This window comes from Chrysochloris asiatica, unplaced genomic scaffold, assembly GCF_000296735.1.
Source record: "Chrysochloris asiatica unplaced genomic scaffold, ChrAsi1.0 scaffold00140, whole genome shotgun sequence".
NCBI lineage: Eukaryota > Metazoa > Chordata > Mammalia > Afrosoricida > Chrysochloridae > Chrysochloris > Chrysochloris asiatica.
Window position 1 is genome coordinate 8,922,238 of NW_006408658.1, and position 23,163 is coordinate 8,945,400.

Below are 23,163 nucleotides of genomic sequence, written 5' to 3' on the forward strand. Positions count from 1 at the left end.
TTCACAATAGGCAAATCAATAGAGATAAAAAGTAGATTAATGGTTGCCAGGTGGGGTTCTGGGAAGAGTGACTGCTAACGGCTTTTTTGGTAGTAATGAAAATATTCTAAAATTTATTTTACATAACTCTGTAAATAGTGCTAAAAAGCACTGAAAATACACTTTAAAAGGGTGTGTTTTATACTATGCTAATTTTATCTCAATAAAGCTATTTAAAAAAAAAATTCTTCATGAGTGGTTTTACTCAAATTGCATGTTGAGATATATTTTAGGATTAAAAAAAAGTAAATAGATAAATGTACATTATTCTCTTTATATCATCCATTGTATTATTTCATTATGTTATCTAGAAAGTGTAAGTAGTTAGTAAACAGCTGTGAGGTATTCATGCCAAACATCTTTATCTCTTGCCCAATGACTGTATGTACTGCAGTCACATTAGAAATGTGAACTTTACTGGTTGGCTTGTTGATCTCAATACATTTGAGCTGATTACCAAAATCTCTCACAGCCAGTACTGCTGAAGCTGGGTTCCATGCTGTGTTCTCAGGGCCTCTCACTCCCCAGCCCACACTTTTCCCATAAATCTACATAGCTCTAGAGATTAAGAATAATCTCAACAGTGATCACATGGTTTCTATGAACTGCCAGGAATTCTATGTAAAATGTCATGGCTTTGTGTGTTCATTTTTCCCTAAGGAGAGTCTACAGCCTTTATCACTTTCTCAAAGAGGGTCACTTAGCAACATTTTAGAGACATACCCAAGTCCAGCTGCATTTTGAGTCTGTTGAGGTATCTGTAGGAGCCCTGGTGGTACAGTGGTTAAATGTTTGGCTACTAAACAAAAGGTATATGGTTCAAACCCACCAATCACTGAGAGAGAGAGAGAGAGAGAGAGAAAGAGAGAGAGAGATGTGGCAGTCTGGAAATACTTGGGGCAGTTCCACTCCTCCCTGTAAGGTAGTTATGAGCCAGAAGCAAGTAGACACCAACCAAAAGAGTCATCTGTGGTATTAGTTTGCCCAGCATTCTTTCTCTTTTCCCTTGTCTTTGAAGGGGGTGGGGATGGGAGAGGTTTTTCTCCAGAATTCTAGATGCTAAATCCAGAGCCTGTAATCCAGGAGTTATCCGCACCATTGCCTCCACCTCGGTCCTCCTCGTCTATGAAGGAAGCCCAACAACCTTTCATGGATGGAAGTAGGGAGACCTGGGAGAGGAAAAGAGCCACTGGACTTTCTGGAGGCTTGGACTTTCTGCAGCATTGTTGTTGTTGTTAAGTACTGTTGAGTCAGTTACAAACCATAGCGACCCTGTATAGGGTTTCCTTGGAGTGACTGGTGAGTTTGAACCGCCGATTTTGCAGTCCAGAGCATTAACCCACAGTGCCACACAAGATATCAGTCTGGAGCATAGGCCAGTAAACTCCCGTTTTTTACTTAAACCATGTAGAGTTCTGTGCTTTTGTTTATTTGTTTGTTTGTTTGTTGTTGTTTTTCACCAGGAACTCCTGTAACTGAGGAACCCTTTATTTCCTTCTTTTCTTCCTCTGCTTGGGTATTAAGAATTTAGGAGTTTGATGTTCCAGGGACCAGAAAGAGTGAAGAAGAAGAAGGAAAACCTGCATAGTTTGGAGAGCTGGTACCTGGGTCTGCAGGGACGGGATGAACTCAGTGGCTAATAGGATTAGCCATGGCGAATCCCCCAGCAAGCACTCACTGCACGCAGGGTCAGGATTACAGGGACTCAGGAGCAGGAGGGAAGCTTAGGGAGTTAGGCCACCTGGTCAACTGGGGTTATGGGCACTGCTTTGCCCAGAGGGAGAGAGGAGTCTTAACTCCTCCTGCCTCCTACCATGAGAGGAGGGAGGACTGACCCCTCTTGTCCCATCCAGGATCTTTGCAATGAGAGCCCATTGATGCCAAGACCAGTGAGCAAAGGGTGAGAGTCGGGCATCAGTGGGAAAGGTTGGGACAGGAATGAAGAGGATGACTTTCTTCAGCATCTGTTCACCCTCCCCCTTCCAGACCCCGCTGAGTGGCACCTTCCTGATCCCCTTATCTCTAAGATGCTCAGGGAAATAGGCTCTGATAGAGCCCTCCCAGAAATGCTGTCCCGGAACCATGAGCCCTGCAACTCCAGTAAGGAAGAGGGTCAGGAGGAAGGGGCCTAGAGTTAGGCAAGTCCCTTTCCCAAAGGCCATGGGACCAAGGACCTTTTAGGCCCTGATAGCCCCCATCTCAGAATGGGACCCTTTTTCTGCTTATAAGTAGGAGTCTGTGGAGCTGAGATATTCAGGGAAATGAACTTGGAGGTGCAGGTCTAGGTGTAGCTATTCAGAAAGTGTTCTTTCTCCACTTGTGCCCCCTCTAATCCATTTTTAACTGGGTCTTAGAAGGACCTTTCTAACCCACAAATCAGACCACCTCACTCTTTGTTTTGAAACCCTACCCCCCTTCAGTGACTGTGTCATAATGTCCAACTTTTTGAGCAGGTCCTCCATGACCTTCATGTATATATATATCATGTATATATATATATCCTTGCAACCTCTGTAGCGTTATCACCTGTCACTCCGCATGTCCTTCCCACCTCTGCACTCGACTTTCCAAACACACTGAGATACTAAACGCTTTTGAACTTTCTGACCTGTGCTCATACAGATTCCTTGGATAACCTTGGGAAGCACCTACTCATCTCTAAGACCCCTTCCAGCCTCCTCCAGGAAGCAAGCCTTCCTGAACCTCTTGGACAAAATCAGTCTTCTCTTACCCACCGTTAAAACACACCCTGTGCTCTAATTGTGTTTTTACAACTAGTTTCCACCTTCAGACTTGCATCTGGGGGTGGGCAGGAGAAGGACCATGTTGGATGCTTCTTTGTACCCTCTCCAATTTTCAGTGGCACAGACTCAAGAAAATATGCAAAACCAGGAGGTTGTTTACCTTAACTAATAAAGAATGTTTGCCTTGAGCATTGTGCTCTTTTAAAAGATCTGTATATATGAGATCAAACTGACATCAGCAACTGGAAAGATTAGTTTGGAGCCTTCTGGGTCAGTGAGTTTACATTAATGGTGAGGAACAACTCAGAAAAGGAGGGTGGGAATGTTACATAACTCGAAGATGTGATCAGTGTCACTCAATTGTACATGCAGAAACTTGAATTGGTGTGTGTTTTGCTGTGTGTATTCTCAACAACAGCAAAATAAGAGAAATTGTTTTTAAAAAACAAACAAGGAGACTAACTTCTTGCAAATTTACTTTTTTCTGAAAACGAGTTTGTAGATTCTTAAGAAAACGTATTTCCTTATAACTTTTAAAAAAAGAGTGAACAGATGTTTTAATAGAAACATAAAATCTCAGGTGCAACTTCTCACAAGGCTGCCATCCTGAAGAGGCTGCGCACTGCTTTAAGGCTGCACACTACAAGTCCCAGCATGCCTGGTCAATGCATCCCTCTACAGCTCTCTCCCTCCCTGGGGGTGGGGCGGGTCTGGAGGGCCGGAGCCGAGGGCGGCAGAGGCCCCTGGCGCCGCCTGGGGAGTGGAATGCCCCAGGCTGTCTCGGGCACACAAAGCGTAGGCGCAGCGGGTTGGGTGGCAGCCGCATCAAGTAACCTCCGCTGTGGTAACATCATACGCCACAGGTGTAGACAGGTGGGTGCATCAAGGGGGACTGGAAAAGGAGTTTGCACCTGAACTGAGCTGGGTCAGGGCTCGGAGACAGGAGGGAGTAGCAGGAGAAGCGCCGACAAGACCGGACCTTCCAGCGGAGGGGAGCCAGCTTTTACTACGCAGCAACAGGTGTGTGCAGGTGGGGGAGGGGCCGAGGCACTTGTAAGTCGACCCCAGGGACAGAAGGCCCCTAGATTCCAACTCCATCACTGATGTGGACAAGTTGGTGTAAAGGTTCCTACCCGTCTAAAAAGGTGTATCATCTAGAGGCTGTCTTATGTTCGGTGGTTCTCTAACTTTGCCACACATAAAAATACCTTGAAATTTCTACCAATGCTTGGCTCACACCCCCAGACATTCTGATTTAATTGACATAAGGTGTGACCTGGACATTGAGTTTTTTCAAGCACCTATTAGAGTCCTAAGGAGCTCTAGTAGGGTAGTGGTTACAAATCGGGCTGTGAACCGCAAGGTCAGTTCGAAACTACCAGCTGTTCCGCGGGAGAAAGATGAGGCTTTCTGCTCCCATAAAGATTTTACAGCCTCACTATGAGTCCGACTCCACGGCACATAACAACAACAACAATTAGAGTCCTCGTGTGACTGTGGGCTGATGCATGGGACCGCAAGGTAGATTAGAACCCCATGGTTGATTTGAACCTCAAATTCATCATCCACTCCTTGGAAACCCTATATAGGGTTGCTAGGAGTGGGAACTGACTTTAAGGCACTTAACACCATCACCAACATTACAGTAGGCACAGTGGGCACTTAACACCATCACCAGCATTACAGTAGGCACAGTGGGCACTTAACACCATCACCAGCATTACAGTAGGCACAGTGGTAGCAGCAGTGAGCTTAAGCTTAATGATTGAGAGGATGGTGTAGGGCTGGCTGAGCAGTGTGTTGTTTGTTGTGTGCACACAGTCGCTGTGAGTCGGAATTGACTAACAACAACAACTAGTAGAGTGGCCCCTAGCCATGGGTAGAGTGGTTAGAAGCCGGGATTGCTGGCTCCGTCACTTACTAATCTCATAGAACGAGCAAGTGACTGGATATCTTCGGGCGCCAGTATCCTCATCTGGAAAATGGGGATAATACTGAGGAGTGTTGGCATTAAAGCACTAAGAACACTGCCTGGCATGCAGTGCCTAGTGAGAGCTGTGATTTCACCCGCTAGTCAATGGCTCAGGTGGGTTCCAAAAGTAAAGGTGATTTTTCTTTGGTCTGTTCATTGCTGTGATTCTAATATTCTTTACTGCTGATATTTAACAATTCCACAGTTTCTGACATTTTAAGAGTTCCCACTCCAGCCTCTACCTGCCTCACAGACATACTTTTCCAGATCTGGAAACAGGCCAGGGCCGGAATGCCAGGGAAAAGGGACTTGGCCAAGGTCATTGAGCTGAAACTGGAATCCAGGCTCCTAATCCCCACGCGCCCTGGTGACCCATAGGCACAGTGCTCCCATTATCTGCCAGGAACCGAAAAGGGGAGGAGACTGAGGTGGCCTTACCATTGATTGTTTACTAACATGCCCTTGAACATTTTCTAAGTGGCTCCTCCTGGGAGACCAAGGCTTAGGGCTTCTCTCTGGGGAGCTGCTGAGGAGTCTGTGTATCCTGTGGTTTCTCTGACAGGTCCCGTTTGACTCCGCCCTGGAAAGTCCTTTTGAAGAAATGGCCCTAGTGAGGGGTGGCTGGCTGTGGAGACAGAGTAAGTGAGTCTTGTCTGTCCTGCCCCTCAGCCTCCAGCACCTCATCCTGGGGAATGGCAGTCCCATCTCTGACTTTGGCTGACTTCCACTTTTCAACACCCAGCTCAAGTATTCCTTTCTCTGAAGAGCTTCCTCTGACTCCTTGTAACCCCCATCTCCTCCCCATTGACAGCTTCCTGCTGGGTTACAGTCCTCCTTCTTGGCTCCCATAGTGCCTCACACTGTTATCAAACTGATCCTCCTATAATATGACTAGAACTCCTGGTGCGGTGCTGTAGGATAAGCACTGAAGTGCTAACCACAAGGTTGCTGGTTCAAACCCATTAGCTACTCCTTGGAAACACTATACAGAGTACAGGGTTGCTATGAGTCAGAACTGACTCAACAACCCTTAATAACAATAATATAACTGCCTTTACCTGTATGTCTCCCTACTTTCCCAGCCTGTACTAGCTCCAAACTTTAAGCAACGCAATGGCAGGAATGGGGTTTGACCCTCTGTGTGTTCACAGCACCCCAGTCCAGGACTGGACAGAGAACAGAATAGAAAAAAACACCTCTGTTCAGTGTGTTGTAATCTATACAGCTTAAAAAAACAACAACAACATAAAAAAGAAACCTCTTTTGCCTTTATTTTTTCCTGTATGGTTTCCCATTGCAAGATGTCTGAGACTAGGGCTCAGGCTTTTACCCACCTGACCAGAGTCATGATTTAAACAAGAGTTATCACAGAGACCCCTGGGACTAGGACCCCTCATGGTCCACTGCCATTTCCAGTTTAGTTCAGTTTATCAAACACTGGACACAGGTTCTGCTGGATGCCAGGTCCTTTGTGGGGAGCCATGGACCCCCAGTCTGGTGGATCAGGCAGCAGATTCTAGACAAATGACTGTCACATAAATCAGAGATAAAAGATAAGATGGTAGCTCTGGGTACGGAGAGGTAGTTACCCTTGAAGAGACCTTTGGCTTGTCCTTGATAGCTAATAGAAATGACCATTTACCATTCAACACATTTATTGAGCTTCTACTAAGGAGCTCTGGTAGCGTAGTGGCTACGAATCGGGCTGCGAACCTTAAGGTCAGCGGTTCGAAACTACCAGCTGCTCCGCGGGAGAAAGATGAGGCTTTCTACTCCCGTAAAGATTTACACCCTTGGAAACCCTGTACAGGGTCGCTATGGGTCGGAACCGACTCGACGGCACTTAACAACAACAACAACTATGTGTCCAATGGGAGGGGATAGGATGAGCAAGACAAAAAGAGCCCGTGCTCACATCTTAGTGGGGAGGCAAAAGAAGGGGTGGTTACAACACTAGGTGCTAAAGGTGAAGGGTCCCTGGGAGCACATCTGGGGCTCCTGCCCCCACCAGCCTGTCTGGTGGGTCTGGAATATCACAATATCACACAGGTTCTATCCTCCGCCGCTGGAAGCGGAACTGGTTTGCCCTGTGGCTGGACGGGACCCTGGGCTACTATCATGACGAAACTGCGCAGGACGAGGAGGACCGTGTGCTCATCCACTTCAATGTCCGTGAGGTGAAGATCGGCCAGGAGTGCCATGGTGAGCACATGTCCCTGCCCCCTGGCACTCTGACTAGGGTTTCAGGGCATCTGCACTTGGAAGGCTCTGGAGCTTTCAGAGGACTTCCATGGTCACTGGGCCTGGGTCTCTGTCAACCCCATGTCATTTGGGTGTGAGCTAATATATCAGTCCCTTATTGAGCCCTCTAGGCTAGGGACTGGATCAAGATGACATGAAATGAGGGGGCTCAGAGAGGATAAGTGACTGCTGCAGAGTCACACAGCAAGTCTCTAAAGTCCACATCCAGAACTTTGGTCACAATTATAGCAGGGTAGCTGGAAGATGGACCTGGGGAAACTGGCTGTATGGGAAGTCTGGGTGAGAGCCCAGAGAAAGAGAGTGGGCTAAGAGGAGGCTGGCAATGGCAAGTAAACAGGACCTGGAAAAGTTAGTTCTTATTGTTACTCTCAGTTTGCTTGGGGGGTGGAAGGGAGGGGGGCTAGGGGCCATGGAAACTCTTAAATAAGTGTGTCTGCTCCAGATGTGCAGCCCCCAGAGGGCCGGAGCCGGGATGGCCTGCTTACTGTGCACCTGCGTGAGGGCTCCCGCCTACATCTGTGCGCAGAGACCCGCGATGATGCCATGTGAGTTGTTCCCAGGAGCCGATGGGGTAGGATCTTGGAGAGTGACACCAAACACCCCCTCCTCTGGTGCCATCCATCACAGAGGTTGTCTCATTGGGGGGTAGGCAGGATGGACTCGAATGGCTTTGGTGAACCTCCCACACAGCTCGTGTTGAACTCAGGGCTGTTGGGGGCTGGTACTCTTCTACCTCAGATGTGTGGTTCCTGGTCACTCAGCCTGGTCAGGTAGTTAGCAACCTGGGAGGGAAGCCCTGGTATGGGGCTGAGATAAAGGAGCCCACCCTCTCCCTCCCTTCTGAGAAGATAGCTGTAGGCCTACCCTGGTGTGGAGATGGGGGATTCTGACCAGAGGGGGTGACCCAGAGGCAGCCCAGTCATGTCCACATGGGTCAAATGCAGATCCACATGGGAGACTGGATAGTCTCCCTCAGGCACCCTCTGCTCCCTCACATTCTTTCCCTTCCTACCCTCTGGCCTCTGCCCCATAGGAGAGTGAAAGAGATGGGGTGTGTGGGAGGAGGGGAAGCTGAGCTTTAGGCAGACAGAGCACAGAGCCGCCTTGTCCACCCAGCCAGGCACCATGGCAACCAACAAAGACCCAATTGTCTAGAGTCCACTGGGACTTGCTGGTGCTCAGGGTCAGAGCTTTGGGGAACTGTGTTTGTAGGTTTGGGATATGGAGGTGGGCTGCAACTAGAGAACACCCTCCCCCCATCCCCAGGCAGGTCAGACTGAAAGTCCCTTAGAGGTCACCCATGCCCAACTTCCCTCTGCAGAGATGGAGAAACTTCTAAATGGTTAGACACTCTGAATGAATTAGGCTTCAGCCTAACTTAGGGCTCTGTACATGTGACTCAAGCAGGAGAGAGGTCACCTTTGTCTACACAGTGGAATCAGTAAGGGACTGGAGTGAGAGACTGAGATGGAAGGAGTGTCTGAAATGTGGGGACCCAATCCCCCTTTATCCAAGTCCCCTCATCATGGTCTGGCATGGTTTGCTTTTGCTTTTGCAGAGCCTGGAAGACAGCACTGCTGGAGACAAACTCCACCCCGGTGAGCCCCTCCCCTCCCCTCCCCTCCCTCCTCTCCTACCCCATCTGCCATGGAATCATGGGTGACTCAGACTCGGTCTCCACCTGCCAGGAGTGTCCACTCTAGTGGGGATAGATGAGTACAGCCTCAGAGGCCCTGAGCTCCAGGTGGACAAGGTTACAGGACAGTCGGCTGGTACTCAGGGGAGGCAGAGACAAGTTTGCTGGAGGGGCTGATGTGTGAGCAGCTGGGATGTCCCAGGTGTGCTCAGCGTTCTCCCACCACTCCTCACAGTACTGCAGACGATAAGACTCAAGCTCAGCAACCTACACTGCAGGTACTCACTGTGCAAGGAAAGGAGCCCTCACTGCGGCCCACCCCAACCAGACCCTGCACTGAGCATGGGGCACAGAGAGGATTCATGCCCAAACCTTGCTATCAAAACACCCTGCAGGAGGACTGGGACTAAATGATAATGTGTGATAGGAACGCTACAGTAGGGTTTCCGCTCTGTCCTTCACACCTTTGCTCACTCAGTGAACAGTCCCTCAGGCCTAATAGTGTCAGACCTCCATGGGCCGGACTAGGCTGTCCCCATCACTGAGCACCTGCTGAATACCCAAAGCCTCTTTTGGGACCTAGGTCAGTGAGAATTTGAGAGGACATTATCTGCAGAAGGAACTATATGACAAACATGCGTGTGAGGAGCAGGAGACTGGCCTTGCTCAGGGGTAGCACCTGGAAGGAAGGGATGACCTTTGGTGCCATCAGGGTTCATGAAGAATCTAGAAGTCCAGCTGAAGGAGCTGGACTTTATCCTGAAGGCATGGGGAGTTGTAAAGGACATTACACAGGGAGGTCTGGGCAGATTTGTGGACTGACAGGCTTCCAGGTGGAGGCTGGACTGAAGGATGCTGGGAGTGAGTAGGTTGGAGTGGCGTGGTCAGCAGGGTGGAGGGACCCAGGTTTGGGTTAATCTGGCTCCAAGCCTTCGAGTCCCCTTATGTAGGGCAAATCATTCCCCTCTAAGTGGGCAGAAGGAGGAGGTGAGGACTGACCGTTCTGCGCTCTGTGCTCTATGAAGCGGCCTTGTCCCGTCTCTGTCTGCTCTCCTGCTGGTCAGCTCTCTTTCTCTGTCCCCTGGCCCTGTCTTCTACCTCCTGCTGCTCTACACACACACCCCCCTCTGGTCTCAGGGTTTATTAGAACAGGTATGTCTGCGTGTTCTGTGTGTGTGTTCACGTCTCTGTCTGGGGGCTCCCCTTTGCCCTGGTGCATGCGTCGGAGTAATCAGTACTTTGCTTTTCTGTACCTGCAGGTTTATATCCCACTCTAATTGGAGGCTCCAAGAGGAGCCCCTGACCTCTAATTTCAGCTGCATTAGGGAACATAGGCCTTGGGGACAGTCAGGGGCAAGACTGGGAGGGGGCTGCTACACAGAAGGTCTACTGAGAAGACGGGCACAGCAGAGTCCTGGACCCTGGAAGCCCCAGGTGCCTGGAAAAAGTGAAGGTGGTCTCATTCCAGAGAGAGACCACTGGTCCCTCTTTCTTTAGCTTTGGCAAAGTCACTGTCCCTCTCTGAACCCACCCCATTACCATGGGCTGAGGAGGAAGAAAATACCCCCTCTCCAGCTACAGAGAGCCCTGTAAGCATCTCTTAAGAGCTTGGCCTCTCCTGGGGTGTAGAGAGCCTCTGACTCCTCCCTCCCTCCTCCTTCTTGGGTTTCTGTGGCTTGAGCAGGCCCCAGCTGGAGCCACAGGCCCACCCAGGAGACGCCCCAAGCTCAGGTGTGTGACCCGCTCGTGGAACCCCTGTAAGGTTGAGAGGCGGATCTGGGTAAGTGCTGGCTCAGCCCTCCCTGCTTTCATACTGGCCATTAGGATCAGCCCCCCCAAACCAGGCCTGGTCATACCCCTTCCCTGGCTCCCCATCTCCCATAGGACATCAACCACAGCCCAGCCTGTCCTGTCTCACTGCCCCTCATCCTCCATTCTCCAGCCACTCTACTGACCCTGTGCGTCCAGCTGCCCCAGACCTCTGCCTCCCTCAGTCTTGCACATGCTGTCCTCTCTGAAAGACCCTTTGTTTCCTTATTCACCTGACAGACTGATGCCCATCCTTTGAGCCCTGTCTCAAAGGCTGCTGCCTCATCAGTGAGGGCTTCCCAGACACCAGGCATTGTCCCTTCCTCGTACACCAGCAAATGGTACTCATGCTTAATACTTTCTTCATTCTGCCTGTCTGCTCCTCCACGAGGCCTGGGACCTCATCCAAGGCAAGGCCCAGGTCTGATCAGCTCTGCTCTTACAGCACTTAGCACAAGGCTGGGTATACAGTAGGTGCTCAGTGAGTGCTCAGTGATGGCCCTAGTCTGGCCCTCCTCACTCCTGGCACATGGAGGTCTGACACTATTAGGCCTGAGTGGCTGTTCACTGAGTGAGCAAAGGTGTGAAGGACGGAGCGGAAACCCTACTGTGGCGTTCCTATCACACATTATCATTTAGTCCCCGTCCGTCTAGCCCCGTGTCCTCTTGCAGGGTTCCTTGAAAGCAGGTTTTGGGTGTGAATCCTTTCTGTGCCCATGCGCAGTGCAGGGCCTGGTTGGGGTGGGCAGCAGTGGGGGCTTGAGCCTGAGTACCTGTGATATGCCCGTGGCCCGTGCGTGCCTTTCCTAGCACAGTGCTTCTCAATGTGCTTGGTCATTAGAATTGCTTAGCCAGTTGCCATGGAGTCCAGTTCAAGTCATGGCGACACCATGTGTGTCAGCCTAGCACTGTGCTTCATAGGGCTTTCAGTGGCTGCTTTTCTGAAAGTAGGTTGCCAGGCCTTTCTTCCCAGGCACTTCTGGGTAGACTTGAACCTTCAACCTTTCAGATAGAGTACATTTACCAGTTCCATCAGCCAGGGATTCCCTAGAATCATTTGTTGTTGTTGTTGTTAAGTGCCATCGAGTCAGTACCGACTCATAGTGACCCTATGCACAACACAACGAAACACTGCCCAGGCCTGGGATAACCTCACAATTGTTGCTACACTTGAGCCCATTGATGCTGCCACTTTGCCAATCCATCTTACTGGGGGTCTTCCTCTTTTTCTCTGACCCTTCACCTTACCAAACATGATATCCTTCTCCAGTGACTGGTCCCTTCTGACAATATGTCTGCAGCATGAGAAATGAAGTTTGACCATCCTGGCCTCTTAGTAGTAGCACTCTGGCTGCACTTCTTCCAATATAGATCTATTGGTTCTTTTGGCAGCCCATGATACTTTTCAATATTCTCCTCCAACACCATAAGTCAAAAGCATCAATTCTTCTATGGTCTTCCTTATTCACTGTCCAGCTTTCGCATCCATATGAGGTTACTGAAAATACCATGGCTTGGGTCAGGCGCACCTTAGTCCTCAAGCTGACATCTTTGCTCTTCGACACTTTAAAAAGTTCCTGTGCAGCAGATTTGCCCAATGCAATACATCATTTGATTTCTCGACTGCTGCTTCCATGAGTGTTGATAGTTGATCCAAGAAGAATGAAGTCTTTGACAACTTCAATCTTTTCTCCATTGATAAGAATGTTGTTTATTGGTCCAGTGGTGAGAATTTTTGTTTTCTTTACATTGAGATGCAATCCGTACCAAAGGCTGTGCTCTGTGATCTTCATTAGTAAGTAGAATAATTTGTTGTTGTTGGTTAGGTGCCATCGAGTCAGTACCGACTCATAGCAACCTTATGCACAGCAGAACAAAACACTGCACGATCCTGGGCCAACTTCACTATTGTATTGTTGCCACACTTGAGCCCACTGATGCTGCCACTTTGCCAGTCCATCTCACTGGGGGTCTTCCTCTTTTAGAAGGTACTTAAAAAATTTCAGAACCTAATTCTGAATGCTCTGCTTTCAAAGGCCCTGCATGAGGTGTGGGGAATATGTAGTTAAAACAATTACGGATGAGAAAATGGAAGCTCTGAGAGGCCACCAAACGTGACCAAGGATACTCAGACTCCCAGCCCAACACTCTGTGTGTCTCTCATCCCCACACTAGGGTATACATTTCTTTAAAGTTCAGGATGCTTAAAAATAGGACTTAAAAGGCTATAAAACTAAGTATACCCAAGATTTCGGGGGGCGGGGGCTTTGTATGCGACCCTTGATTGGCTGGCATTGTCCTCACCCACAGAAGGGATAGGGCATCCAAAGAGGCAGAGGGTTGGTGATCAAGCCCTAAAGTTGTGTCCCTTGAAGTCCCTGGAGCCTCATCTGCCTGCCTACCGGTTGCCAGGTAACCTACCTGAGTTTGCCTTTGAGCCTCCCAGTCCTGGAGGGTAGAGACAGCATCCCCAGAGCAACATGAGCTGGTGTTTTCCACCCCCACCCCCACTCCAGGACATATCAAAGCCATTGGCTCACTGCAGCTATAGGGCAGATGGATATTTTCTGGACCTCAGCCCCCCTACCTGTTAAGGATTAGATCTCTCTGATCCCTCCTGGACATGGGGCCACCTACCCCAGAACGTCCTCTTGAATCACTCTTAGGGGAAAGGTACACTAAGGGGAATTACTTGAAACTTAAGTAATAGCACTGCTTGTCTGAGCTTCTTGTACTGAGAGTTGGGGGAGACATAAGCAGTGACAATACAGTGTGACCAGTGCTGAGATGGGTGCTAAGATGGGACTCCAGCAGTCTGAGGTTCAGGAAGAGTGATATATGAGTTGCATCTAAAAGACAGTTCAGGTTGTTGAAAGAAAAAAGGGTGAGAAGGACATCCCTATCAAGTAGATGAGCAGAGACATGGAGCCTTAAGTCACGTGGTACACGTGGAAAACTCCCTTATAGCTAAACTTCTTGATTCCATCCCTCACCTCAACTACTTTCAACCTGCCAGCCTGGATTTTCCTCTCAACCACTCTTCTGAAAAATGTTCTTCCGAGTTTACTCACAACTTCCAAATTGCCAATAGCTTATTCTCTTTGACATTGGCCATGTATATGGAAAGAATAGCATCTTTAGGAGATAAAGTCATGAGAGCTGGTGGCTTATTTGATATGGAAGGAAGTATGAGAAGACAAGGTTGACAACATAATATTTTGGTTTGAGTGCATTCTGGTGGCATTTAGAGAAACGTTTTTACCAGAAGAGAAGCTGTTTCCAGAGATGGAGAGATAATGTAATCCCTTTGAGATGGGTTGAGTTTGTGTCACCTGTACTCTTAGGGGACTTGGACCCTGCAGGTATGAAGCCCAGTTAGAGAGCTATAAAGAGTGGAAAGGAGCTAAGAAGGAACCAGAAGAAAAGGGGATCCTGCTCTCTCTCTGGGTCTGTTTCCCGATGGGTAAAATGAAGAGATTGCATTGGGAGCTTCCATTTAATTCAGTACAAATGTACTGGGTCCTGCTATGTGGTAGCTCCTGCAGGTGACACAAAGGAATTCGAGTTCTTGCCTATTGGTAGCTCCCAATTGGATGTGTGTGGGAAAGGAAGGGAGAAAGGCTAGAAACAAAAGATATAAGCAAAGTCTACGGAGAACTAGGAAAGAAAGAATTCCTTCTGAGATGAGGAGGCTTTCTGGACTGGACAGCTTTTGAACTTGGCTTTAAAGATTGGTAGGAATTCTTCTCTGAGCCTAAGTCTCCTCCTCTGTGGCAAGCTGTGGGAGATGATAATGCTTACCGTAAAACTAGAGGTGATAACACATGTGAACTCTTCCTTCTGGACCTGCTACGTGGTGGATACTATGATCAAGGTTCCTACCCAACTTTCCCTTCCTTCCTCTCCAACTCCTTTTACTTCCTGGTGGTGGCACTTGGCCAGGACCCCCGCCCTTGACTAGAAGAGTGGAAACATGTACAGTTAGACTATGAAGGGAAATTGGGGGTCCTGGAGAGTTTTTGAGCCACGGAGTGCTAGGTAGGAGACTAGGGTGGGAGAATGGGCACAACTAGAAGGGGGAAACGTTTTAAAGGACAAGACAATGGACATGTGCTTACACAGGCACTCTTCAGAGCTTGCTGGTCCCTGGGAGACCATTTCTAAACGTGGGGAAGTGGCTCTGTGGGGCTCAGAGGTGCCTGAGCCAGGTGTAGGAGGTGGGGGATCACTCGGGGCAGCTAACACGGCGGGGGCTCCCCAGGTGCGTGTCTACAGCCCATATCAGGACTACTACGAGGTGGTACCACCCAACGCACACGAGGCCACATATGTCCGCAACTACTACGGGCCGCCCTACGCAGGTGAGTCGCCAGTGCACCCCGCCCCCCGCCTTGCTTCTGGGCCAGGCTCTGTCCACTTGTGTTGTTCTTAAGTTTCGCCGAGTCAGTTTTGACTCATAGTGATCCTATATAGGGTTTCCAAGGAGCAGCTGATGAGCTTGAACCACTGACTTAGGGGTGTAAACCGACCTTGCAGTCCAGTGCATTAACCCACAGCGCCACACAAGGGCTTCCCCGTCCCAAAAAAACCACTTTTAGTGTTGGTTGTGTGTGACCTTGAGATTAGCATCCCGATTTCTAACCGCTACGCCACCAGAGCTCCTATTTTTAGTGACTAAATTTTCTTCTAGCAGAAGCCTTCCAAGTCTTTCCCTAGAATAGTACCTCCTTAGGCCCGCCCCTACTCTGCCCGGCTGGCCAGGAGCACCTGTCCCTGAGCTGATAGCGACCTCTGGTGGCTAATGTAGGAACAGCTGCCCCCTTCCCACTCCAGGATCTAGGATCTGGCGGGTTTCAAGTTCATCTTCCTGTGTGCTCTGAAGGGACTTAGAGATTCTGGGTCCCAGAGAACTCCATGGTCCCTAAATGTCCCGAGTTACAGGGGCGTAGCCCTTCTTTTGTCAAGGCTTCAGTTTCGCTGGGTTGGAATCACGAGAGAGGCATGTAGGTCATTGTACTTAACCCTTTTGATGACACTGCCCCTCATGGCTCTCCCTGCAGGCCCCGGAGTGACGCACGTGATAGTTCGGGAGGATCCCTGCTACAGCTCGGGCGCCCCACTGGCCATGGGCATGCTCGCTGGGGCAGCCACAGGCGCTGCACTCGGCTCGCTCATGTGGTCGCCCTGCTGGTTCTAAGCCCTAGAACTCAGGGCGGAGCCCTGCCTTACCTCGCCATAGCCCCTAGACCCCACTCTACACTCCTGCAGGCGCCCACATTCCAATTCCTGTTCCACTTTGGCCCCTTCCACTTTCCCTACACCCTCCCAGAAACTTGGGACACCCCCACCCCCACGCACGCATCCATATTCGAAGTAGGTATTTCACAGGCTCCAACACCTTACTAAAATCTAAGCTTTATCGCGAGACAAACCAGAAATCCCTTATACTTATGGATGTATCCAACTTTCCCCTCAAATCCCATCCTCCCCAGACTCAAGGTAGCAGAAAGCAAGGCAGGTAGTCTGGAAGTACTGTCGTTGACAAGAGTGCAGAGCCGTAACTGTCCTGTTGGGCTGAGGTGGGCCGGTCTCCACACTAGGGCGTTTACTGAGTGGTCAGAGCTTTTTATAGAAAGTTTCATGAGTGCGCCTGTAATGTATTGCCTGTTGTTATCAATACTGACACACACTCATACCCAAACTACTCCCAGTTTAGTGCCACCCTTATCACAGGTAACTGGCTTCCTGAGCCCGTTTCCTTCAGTGCTCAGAAAGCACTTTGGCTAGGGGACAGGCCAGCTGTTTGGGACCTCTAGGCCTATGTGTGCAGTTGCCTCCATCAGTAAATTGCTTTCTGGTCCCCAGAGCTTGGCCCTTTGTCCAGAGCTGTGGCTGTTACCAACGCATTCTGGAAAACATGGAGTTGTCCCTCTAGAAGGATGGCAGTGTTCACCTCTGGGGCCCGATCCAACTTTCCCTAGTCCAAGAGGTCCGTCCTATGAGTGCCTTGTTGCAGGTGGCCCAGCAGTCCCATATGTCACCTTCCTCACCCTGTCCCTATCACCAACGGAAACACTAACATAACCTACCCACTAGCCATAGTAGTCTGCTAAAGATTCCCTGCAGATGGGGGCTCCACTGGCTCTTCTGCAGAGACCAATAAAGATGTGTTTGGCTCTAGCTGTGTTTATTCTCTCAGGAGGCTCTGCCCTCTAGATCTCCCTGGGACGTACGTCTTCATGACCCCAGCACCGGCCAGTGCTTCCTCTGGCATGTTGAGAAGAGTGTGAACTCTGAGGTCAGTGTACCTGGTGACAGACAATAGTTGAGCAACTTTTTAAACTTGATTTTACTGGACCTTGGTTTCTCCACCAAAAATGTGACAGGTTGAAGTTAGAGTGTCTCTTACCTGCCTGCCTACTTTCTGAGGGTTCTGTGGAAATGGGATCTTTTCCAGCTCTGGCTCTGCCTGGTCACCCAATTGTCAGTCTGCTGGAGGACACTCCGCATCAGGTCTATCCCTGAGATTATCCAACTCAACAGTGAGCAGCCCAGCAGCAGGTGCGTCTCTAATGTTGACCGACTTAGTTTCAAAACCAGAGGTTCCTATGTCCAGAAAGCTTAAGTTGGAAAGACCCTTTGAAACTGATGCTGCTCCCACCAGATAGAACCTGTTTTACTACTATTGGCTGTCATCACAGGAGCAGGGATTCAGTTCCTCTCCCTTTCCTTCTTCAGTGGAACTAACATCTGCCTACTGTTAACTCCCACTTGAGTGACAGCTCTACTTCTAGGCCTCAGCCACAGTGACCTCAACCTAAAAAGTTCCCAGGGACATTTGAGGACATCGAATTGATCCTTAGGAGACTGTCAGGGACACATCTGAACCAGATGTTTCCCCCTAAACCCAGAGCACAGCACCCTGAAGTTTGCCCTTTAGTTGGGTCACAGCCTTGGTGAATGGGGAAAGAATGCACAAACTGAGACCCTGGATAGGCTAAGACAGGTAAAGAGAACTGAATATAAGAGTTTCAACTACTAGGCAGACTTCAGCCTTCCCTTCTCTGAAAGAGTCATCCTGTTCCAGTATGGACTGGGAGAAAAGCAGCCTTCTCCACTGGTCAGTTCCCCTAGGCAGTTTCTCTCTACAAAGATCCACTGAATCACCATTTGGAAATCTTGATCAAGGGTGAAGGGAAGAATATGGGATGTTTTCCCATTACTGCTCTAGCTTTTCATTCTCCATGTTACCACTTTTCTCCTCACCAAGACATGTATGCATCAGACTTTATAGAAAGGTTGGATAATCAAAGGAAAAAGGAGATGAAAAATCTGTATTAAGTGAATTTTCTATAGTCAGGGACTTTAAACCTTTTACCCTACTCCCTCTAACCCCTGACCCACACAAGCACACACACACAGGCTAGTTTTTTGGTCTACTCAAAGAAGTTCCTACTTCTTCATCTTGCTCTTCTGTCCTTTGTTCTGCCTCCCCCAACAAAACAAACAACAAAACCTTTCACTATTGCCATGGTGCTCTCCACTCATCCCAGTGTACAGAGCACTAGGAGTGTAAATGGGTCCTCAAGATATGGTTTACTTTAAAATCTCTCCACTGGTAGGGCTATACCATGACTATTTTCCCAGCTGTCTAGTAGAACACTTTAAATCATTCAGACACACAATAAGACTAATCCTCACAGATAGCTGTCTAAACTAGAGGTGGCATATGAGCCACATCTAAATCATCCATTGTGTTGTTTGTGCTTTGAATTAAAATGTGTTATCACTGCATACCCACATAAAGATGAAAAGATTAGTGTGGCATGGGTATTTTAAGTGCCATCGACTTGATTCTGACTCGTGGCTACCCTATATAGGGTTTCCAAGAAGCCGTTGGTGGGTTTGAACCACTAACTTTGTGGTTAGCAGTCCAGTGCTTCTCCTCCAGCACCATACCAGGAGTGGAGTGGTGTGTAAAGACAAAAAAGATGTTAAGTCCTGCTGTGGATAATGTTAAGTCCTGCTAGTATGATACAAACTGGTGCAGTTATTTTGGAAAACTTACTGGTAAAAAGGGGTAATAAAATGTCAATACAATACCGGAAACAACTTTAATTTTATGACAGAGTATGAGGGGGCTTCAAAAAGTCTGCAAAAATTCCATTTATCTTTTAATATCATTTTCCACAAACTTTTTGAATCCTTCTTCTATGTTGTTGCTGTTTTTAAGTGTCATTGAGTTTCTTCCAACTCTTAGTGACCCTGTAGAGTTTCCAAGAAGCGGCTGGTGAACTTGAACTGCCAACTTTGTGATTCAAACCGACCTTGTAGTCCAGAGCATTAGCCAGTAGCCACACCAGAACTCCCCCTTATATATCCATTGGTAGATTCACAAAATGGAGATTATTCAACAATGAAAAAGAACTATCCATAATTACACAAAAATATGGGTGAAACCTCGCAAACAATCACAGAAGGTAGGGGAGGGGAGGGAAGTGAAATTATTCTGCTTTAAGATTTCTATACCAATGTAAAGTACTACAACATTAACTCCAGTTATATGGTAATAAAGATATGCATATTATAATTCCTAAAGCAAGCACTAAAAGCAAAACCAGCAAAAAAATAAAAACAAATGAGCCAAGTAGAAAACAAATACCAACATGGCAGACCTAAATCCAAACATATTAATAACATTAAATATAAATGGACTAAAAACACCAATATAGATGCTAATCACAGTACTTTAAAATACAGACCGCTGTTAAGTGCCGCTGAGTTGGTTCCAACCCATAGTGACTCTCTATAGGGTTTCTGAGGAGCAACTGGTGAGTTTGAACAGCTGACCATGTGGTTCACACCGACCTTGTGGTTGAGCTCTTATCCTACAGTGCCACACCATGACTCCATAGACAGTAAAGACAGCTAAATAGAAGGATGGGAAAAGGTATACCATGCACACAGTAAGTATAAGAAGGTTGGAGTAGCTATTTTAATATCAGCCAAAACAGATTTCTAGACAAAAATTTTGCCAGAAATAGAGACATTTCATAAAGATAAAAGGGTTAATACATCAAGACATAAAAATTATAAATGTTTATATACTAATAACAGAGCTTTAAAATGCAAAATATGAGGACTGAAAGGAGAGATAAGTCCATAATTATACTTAGAGATTTTAATACCCTTTTATCAGCAATTTTAGTAACTGGTAGGAAAGTAGGTATAAAATTAATAAAAATATAGAAACTCTAAACAATAGTGAAAGTACTCTGTCTTCATTGACATAACAATAGTACACCCAATATAAAAGCACAGCTTTTCAGGTGCACATGGAATGATGTGATCAACATGGACCATAAAAATGGTTCATAAAGCATGTCTGAATAAATTTCAGAAAATTGAAATCTTCCAGAATATTTTTTCACACCACATAAAAATCAAAGTTAAATAAAAAATAAGATAGCTAGAAAAGTTTCAAATATTTGGATATCAAACACTTTTTTGACCCATGGGTCAAAAAGAAAAGCACAAGGAAAATTAGAAAATATTTTGAATGATAATGAAAATATATCAGAATTTATGAGATACAAGTAAAGCAGAGCTTAAAAAGGAAATACATAGTTTTAAATGCTTGTATAATGAAGAAAAGATTAAAATTAATGACCTAAGTTTCCATCTTAAGAAGCCAAAAAAGAAAAGCAAGTTAAACCCAAAGTAGAAGTAGGAAATTCAAAATGGAAAACAGATAAACAGAAAAAATGTAAAGGTTGTATCTTCAAAAGAACAGGGAGAATTAGGAACAAGTATATGCAAATTAATTTGTTATGACAGATGATATGGACAAATCCCTTGAAAAACAACTGCATACACTGACAAAAGATGAAAAAGAAATTCTGAAGAACCCTACGTCTAACAAAAAAAACTGAATTACTTATTCATAATTCCAAACAGAGAAGACTCCATGCCCGAATCGTTTCTAATCAAACATTTAAAGAAAAGGTAATATAATTTTACACAAAGTATTTCAGAAAAGAGGACAATTTCCCAACTTATGATAGCATAACCTGGGTACCAAAATCTGCTAAAGACCTTACAGAAAGGGAAATTAGAGAGCTATAGTACTCATCAAAACATTCAAAATCTTAGCAAACTAAAGCTAGTAATATAGGAAAAGACACAATCAGCTGACCAGGCAGGCCTATCTTCAGGAATAAAAAGTTGTTTTAACTTTCAAAATTCAATTAACAAAATAATCATACTGTTTAGTGCGTATAGTGTTTTTATATAGGTTGATGGAAAAATTTTTTAAAAGTGATGATGACCTAGTCTTAATGGCTGGATAAGCAGAACTTGACTAAAGGAAAATTTAAAAAAACACACAATTTTTGATAAAGGAAGCAAGTGTAAATTGCTACAATTTGATTAACTTGACCTATACTTATGGATGTAGTAGCTCAAAATACCAACTGAGAGGGAAGGAGTCGTGACATCAAGTATCAATCCTACCTCCTCTGTATATGGGGTTGATAGGGATGGGCAACTTAGACATTGGCTACCTAAAATGAGGGGGCAATAAAGGCACGAAGTGACTGGCTTACAAATTTTCAAGAGGGAATTTAGTTTAAGAGTGTGTGGGCGGGGAGGGGGAAGTAGAGTCTCCACTGAATAGTTTTCACGGGTCTGGTGAAAAGAGATGGGGATAAGATTCTTATGATTCAATAGTGAGTAATTGCTGTCATGACTAGTTGTGACTGTCACAACTATAAAGATAGAAGTTTTGTAACAAAAACAGAAGAGTAATTAATCTTAAACAGAGGACCCTAGGGAGTACATCAAGGGAGAAGAGTGTGAGCAGAACGTGGGACCCTAACCAGAGAAGCAGTGACACCAGAGATGGAGGCAGAGATGATGGCATGGAGACAAAGAGCAGCTGAGGACTCTGGAATTACAGAAAGGGAAAGACTAAGTGCTGGCAGCCAGAAGGCAGGCTTGCAGAATGTGCTCTTTGGTGGTTTAAATTATTATATATTCCTGAGTGTTTTTGTGTACATGTGCTCCCCCCCCAAAAAAAACCCCAGAGGGAATAGAAGCAAATACTGTTGAATGATGATGCATGAAGATTGTAATTATTGCAATGAAATGGTGTAAAACCGATGTTCTCCCATATAATCTATCACTCAGTTCACAATAAAAACTTAAAAAAAAAATTAGTAATGGTTATACAACATTGTAACTAACAAATATCACTGGAATGTACACTTTAAAATACAAATTAAAATGAGGAAACAACAAAGAGACAACACTAACACATTTAAGCATTCAAAACAACAAAAAACACCAAATGCTGGCAGGAACGCAGAGCAACAGGAACAAGAAACGCTCATGATTGCAAAAGTTTGCAGCCATTTTGGAAGTTTTTTAAGTCTAAGGTCAATTTTGATTTCTACAACAAAAAGGCAGTCAAACAATATAAAACACATTGAAAGGATATCACTGAGTGAGCTTCAAATCGAGGGTGGCTTTCTACAAAGGCGGTGAATCCAAAGCGGGAGAGGGAAGGTCATCTTGTTCCTGAGCTGGCGGGCTCCTGAGCGGTCAGCAGGCACGACACCAACTCCAGACCAATGCCATCTAAAGCCAGGTCCTGCCAGTTCCGAGCCCACAAAGGACTGAGATGTGTCATGGGGGTGTGGGAGTGAGGGGCTGCAGCTCAGAAGAGGTGGAGCGCAAGCTCCGTGGCGTATTCAAACAGTGCCTGGTGACGGGTGTGTGTGTATGTGTTTCACGTGGATGTTCTGGCTTTAGCTTCACATGCAAGGGCTAGCTGATCTTCCATAAAGGGCTGAGGTGAGGTGGGCTGACCTTGGGCCTGAGAAGCCTTTCTGGTCAGATCAGAGTCTTCCAGCTGTTGGGACCACCCCTCAGGCACCACAGACCTGTTACTGTGGGTTTCCCTCAGCCAGCTAGTGCCAAAGCTGGGGATGAGGGTAGCAGGTGAACCACCACGCAGGCAGTGGGGTTTGCCCTTTTAATCAACATTAGTGCCATGTTTTACATAAAAGCTGGGCTTCCCTTTTTACAACTTTTTTTTTTTTTTTAAATAAGTTTGGTTTTTAATTTTTTTTTGAAAAAACAGATGCTATTTATACACTGTGGAGTCGGGAGAACTGGGACCAACTCCCACACCTGGCGGTGCAGCTCAAGGGCCAACCCAAATGCCAGTAGTGTCTTTTCTCTTTTGCAAAGGAGACAGGCCTGGATCTGGAGAAGTAAACAGGTGGAAACTATAAACTGAAGACAAGAAAAGTGGAATTTGTGAGGGCAGGGGAAGGTGAGCCACCACCATTTTTCTCCCCAACTTTGGGAAAAAAAACAAAAACAACACAACCATATATGGGCTAATGAATGTCAGGTTTTGGATACATTTGGAGAAGTAAGTAAACACCATTCTTGGAAAATGGGTTGAAGCAGTGATTTTTAAAACAGAGAACTAGAATATCGTACATTTTTAATCCTTTCTTCACAGGTTGCCTAAACCACTTTTAATTAAGAAAACTGTAGAAAGTTAGTAACTGTCATAAGCGGACACGCTAGGCAGTGGCACGCATCAATTCTCCAGAGTCCTGCTTTGCAGGGGAATCTGAATGCACTGCTGGGGTCTCTTCATACTTGCTGAAATCATTCACCGCAGATTT

The 23,163-nt window shown here is 46.8% G+C and overlaps 1 protein-coding gene across 2 annotated transcripts; it reads left to right on the forward strand.

The window, feature by feature from the left end:
- The first annotated feature begins 2,121 nt into the window (after window positions 1–2,121).
- On the forward strand, window positions 2,122–15,659 carry PLEKHB1 (pleckstrin homology domain containing, family B (evectins) member 1). 2 transcript variants are annotated; one of them, XM_006870278.1, is made up of 8 exons: window positions 2,122–2,139; window positions 5,318–5,393; window positions 6,805–6,957; window positions 7,460–7,562; window positions 8,576–8,615; window positions 10,338–10,433; window positions 14,724–14,823; window positions 15,523–15,659. In XM_006870278.1, the coding sequence occupies exons 1-8, from the start codon at window positions 2,122–2,124 to the stop codon at window positions 15,657–15,659; spliced, it is 723 nt and encodes a 240-aa protein (XP_006870340.1). The 2 variants fall into 2 exon arrangements, with proteins under 2 accessions (XP_006870340.1, XP_006870341.1); XM_006870279.1 differs by lacking the exon at window positions 10,338–10,433.
- Window positions 15,660–23,163: the final 7,504 nt, after the last annotated feature.

Excerpts from the sequence above, each read along its gene's own strand:
- PLEKHB1 (XM_006870278.1), top strand. Across the intron at positions 5,394-6,804 it reads TGGCTGGCTGTGGAGACAGA|GTTCTATCCTCCGCCGCTGG; the intron begins GTAAGTGAGTCT and ends AATATCACACAG. Across the intron at positions 7,563-8,575 it reads GAGACCCGCGATGATGCCAT|AGCCTGGAAGACAGCACTGC; the intron begins GTGAGTTGTTCC and ends TTGCTTTTGCAG.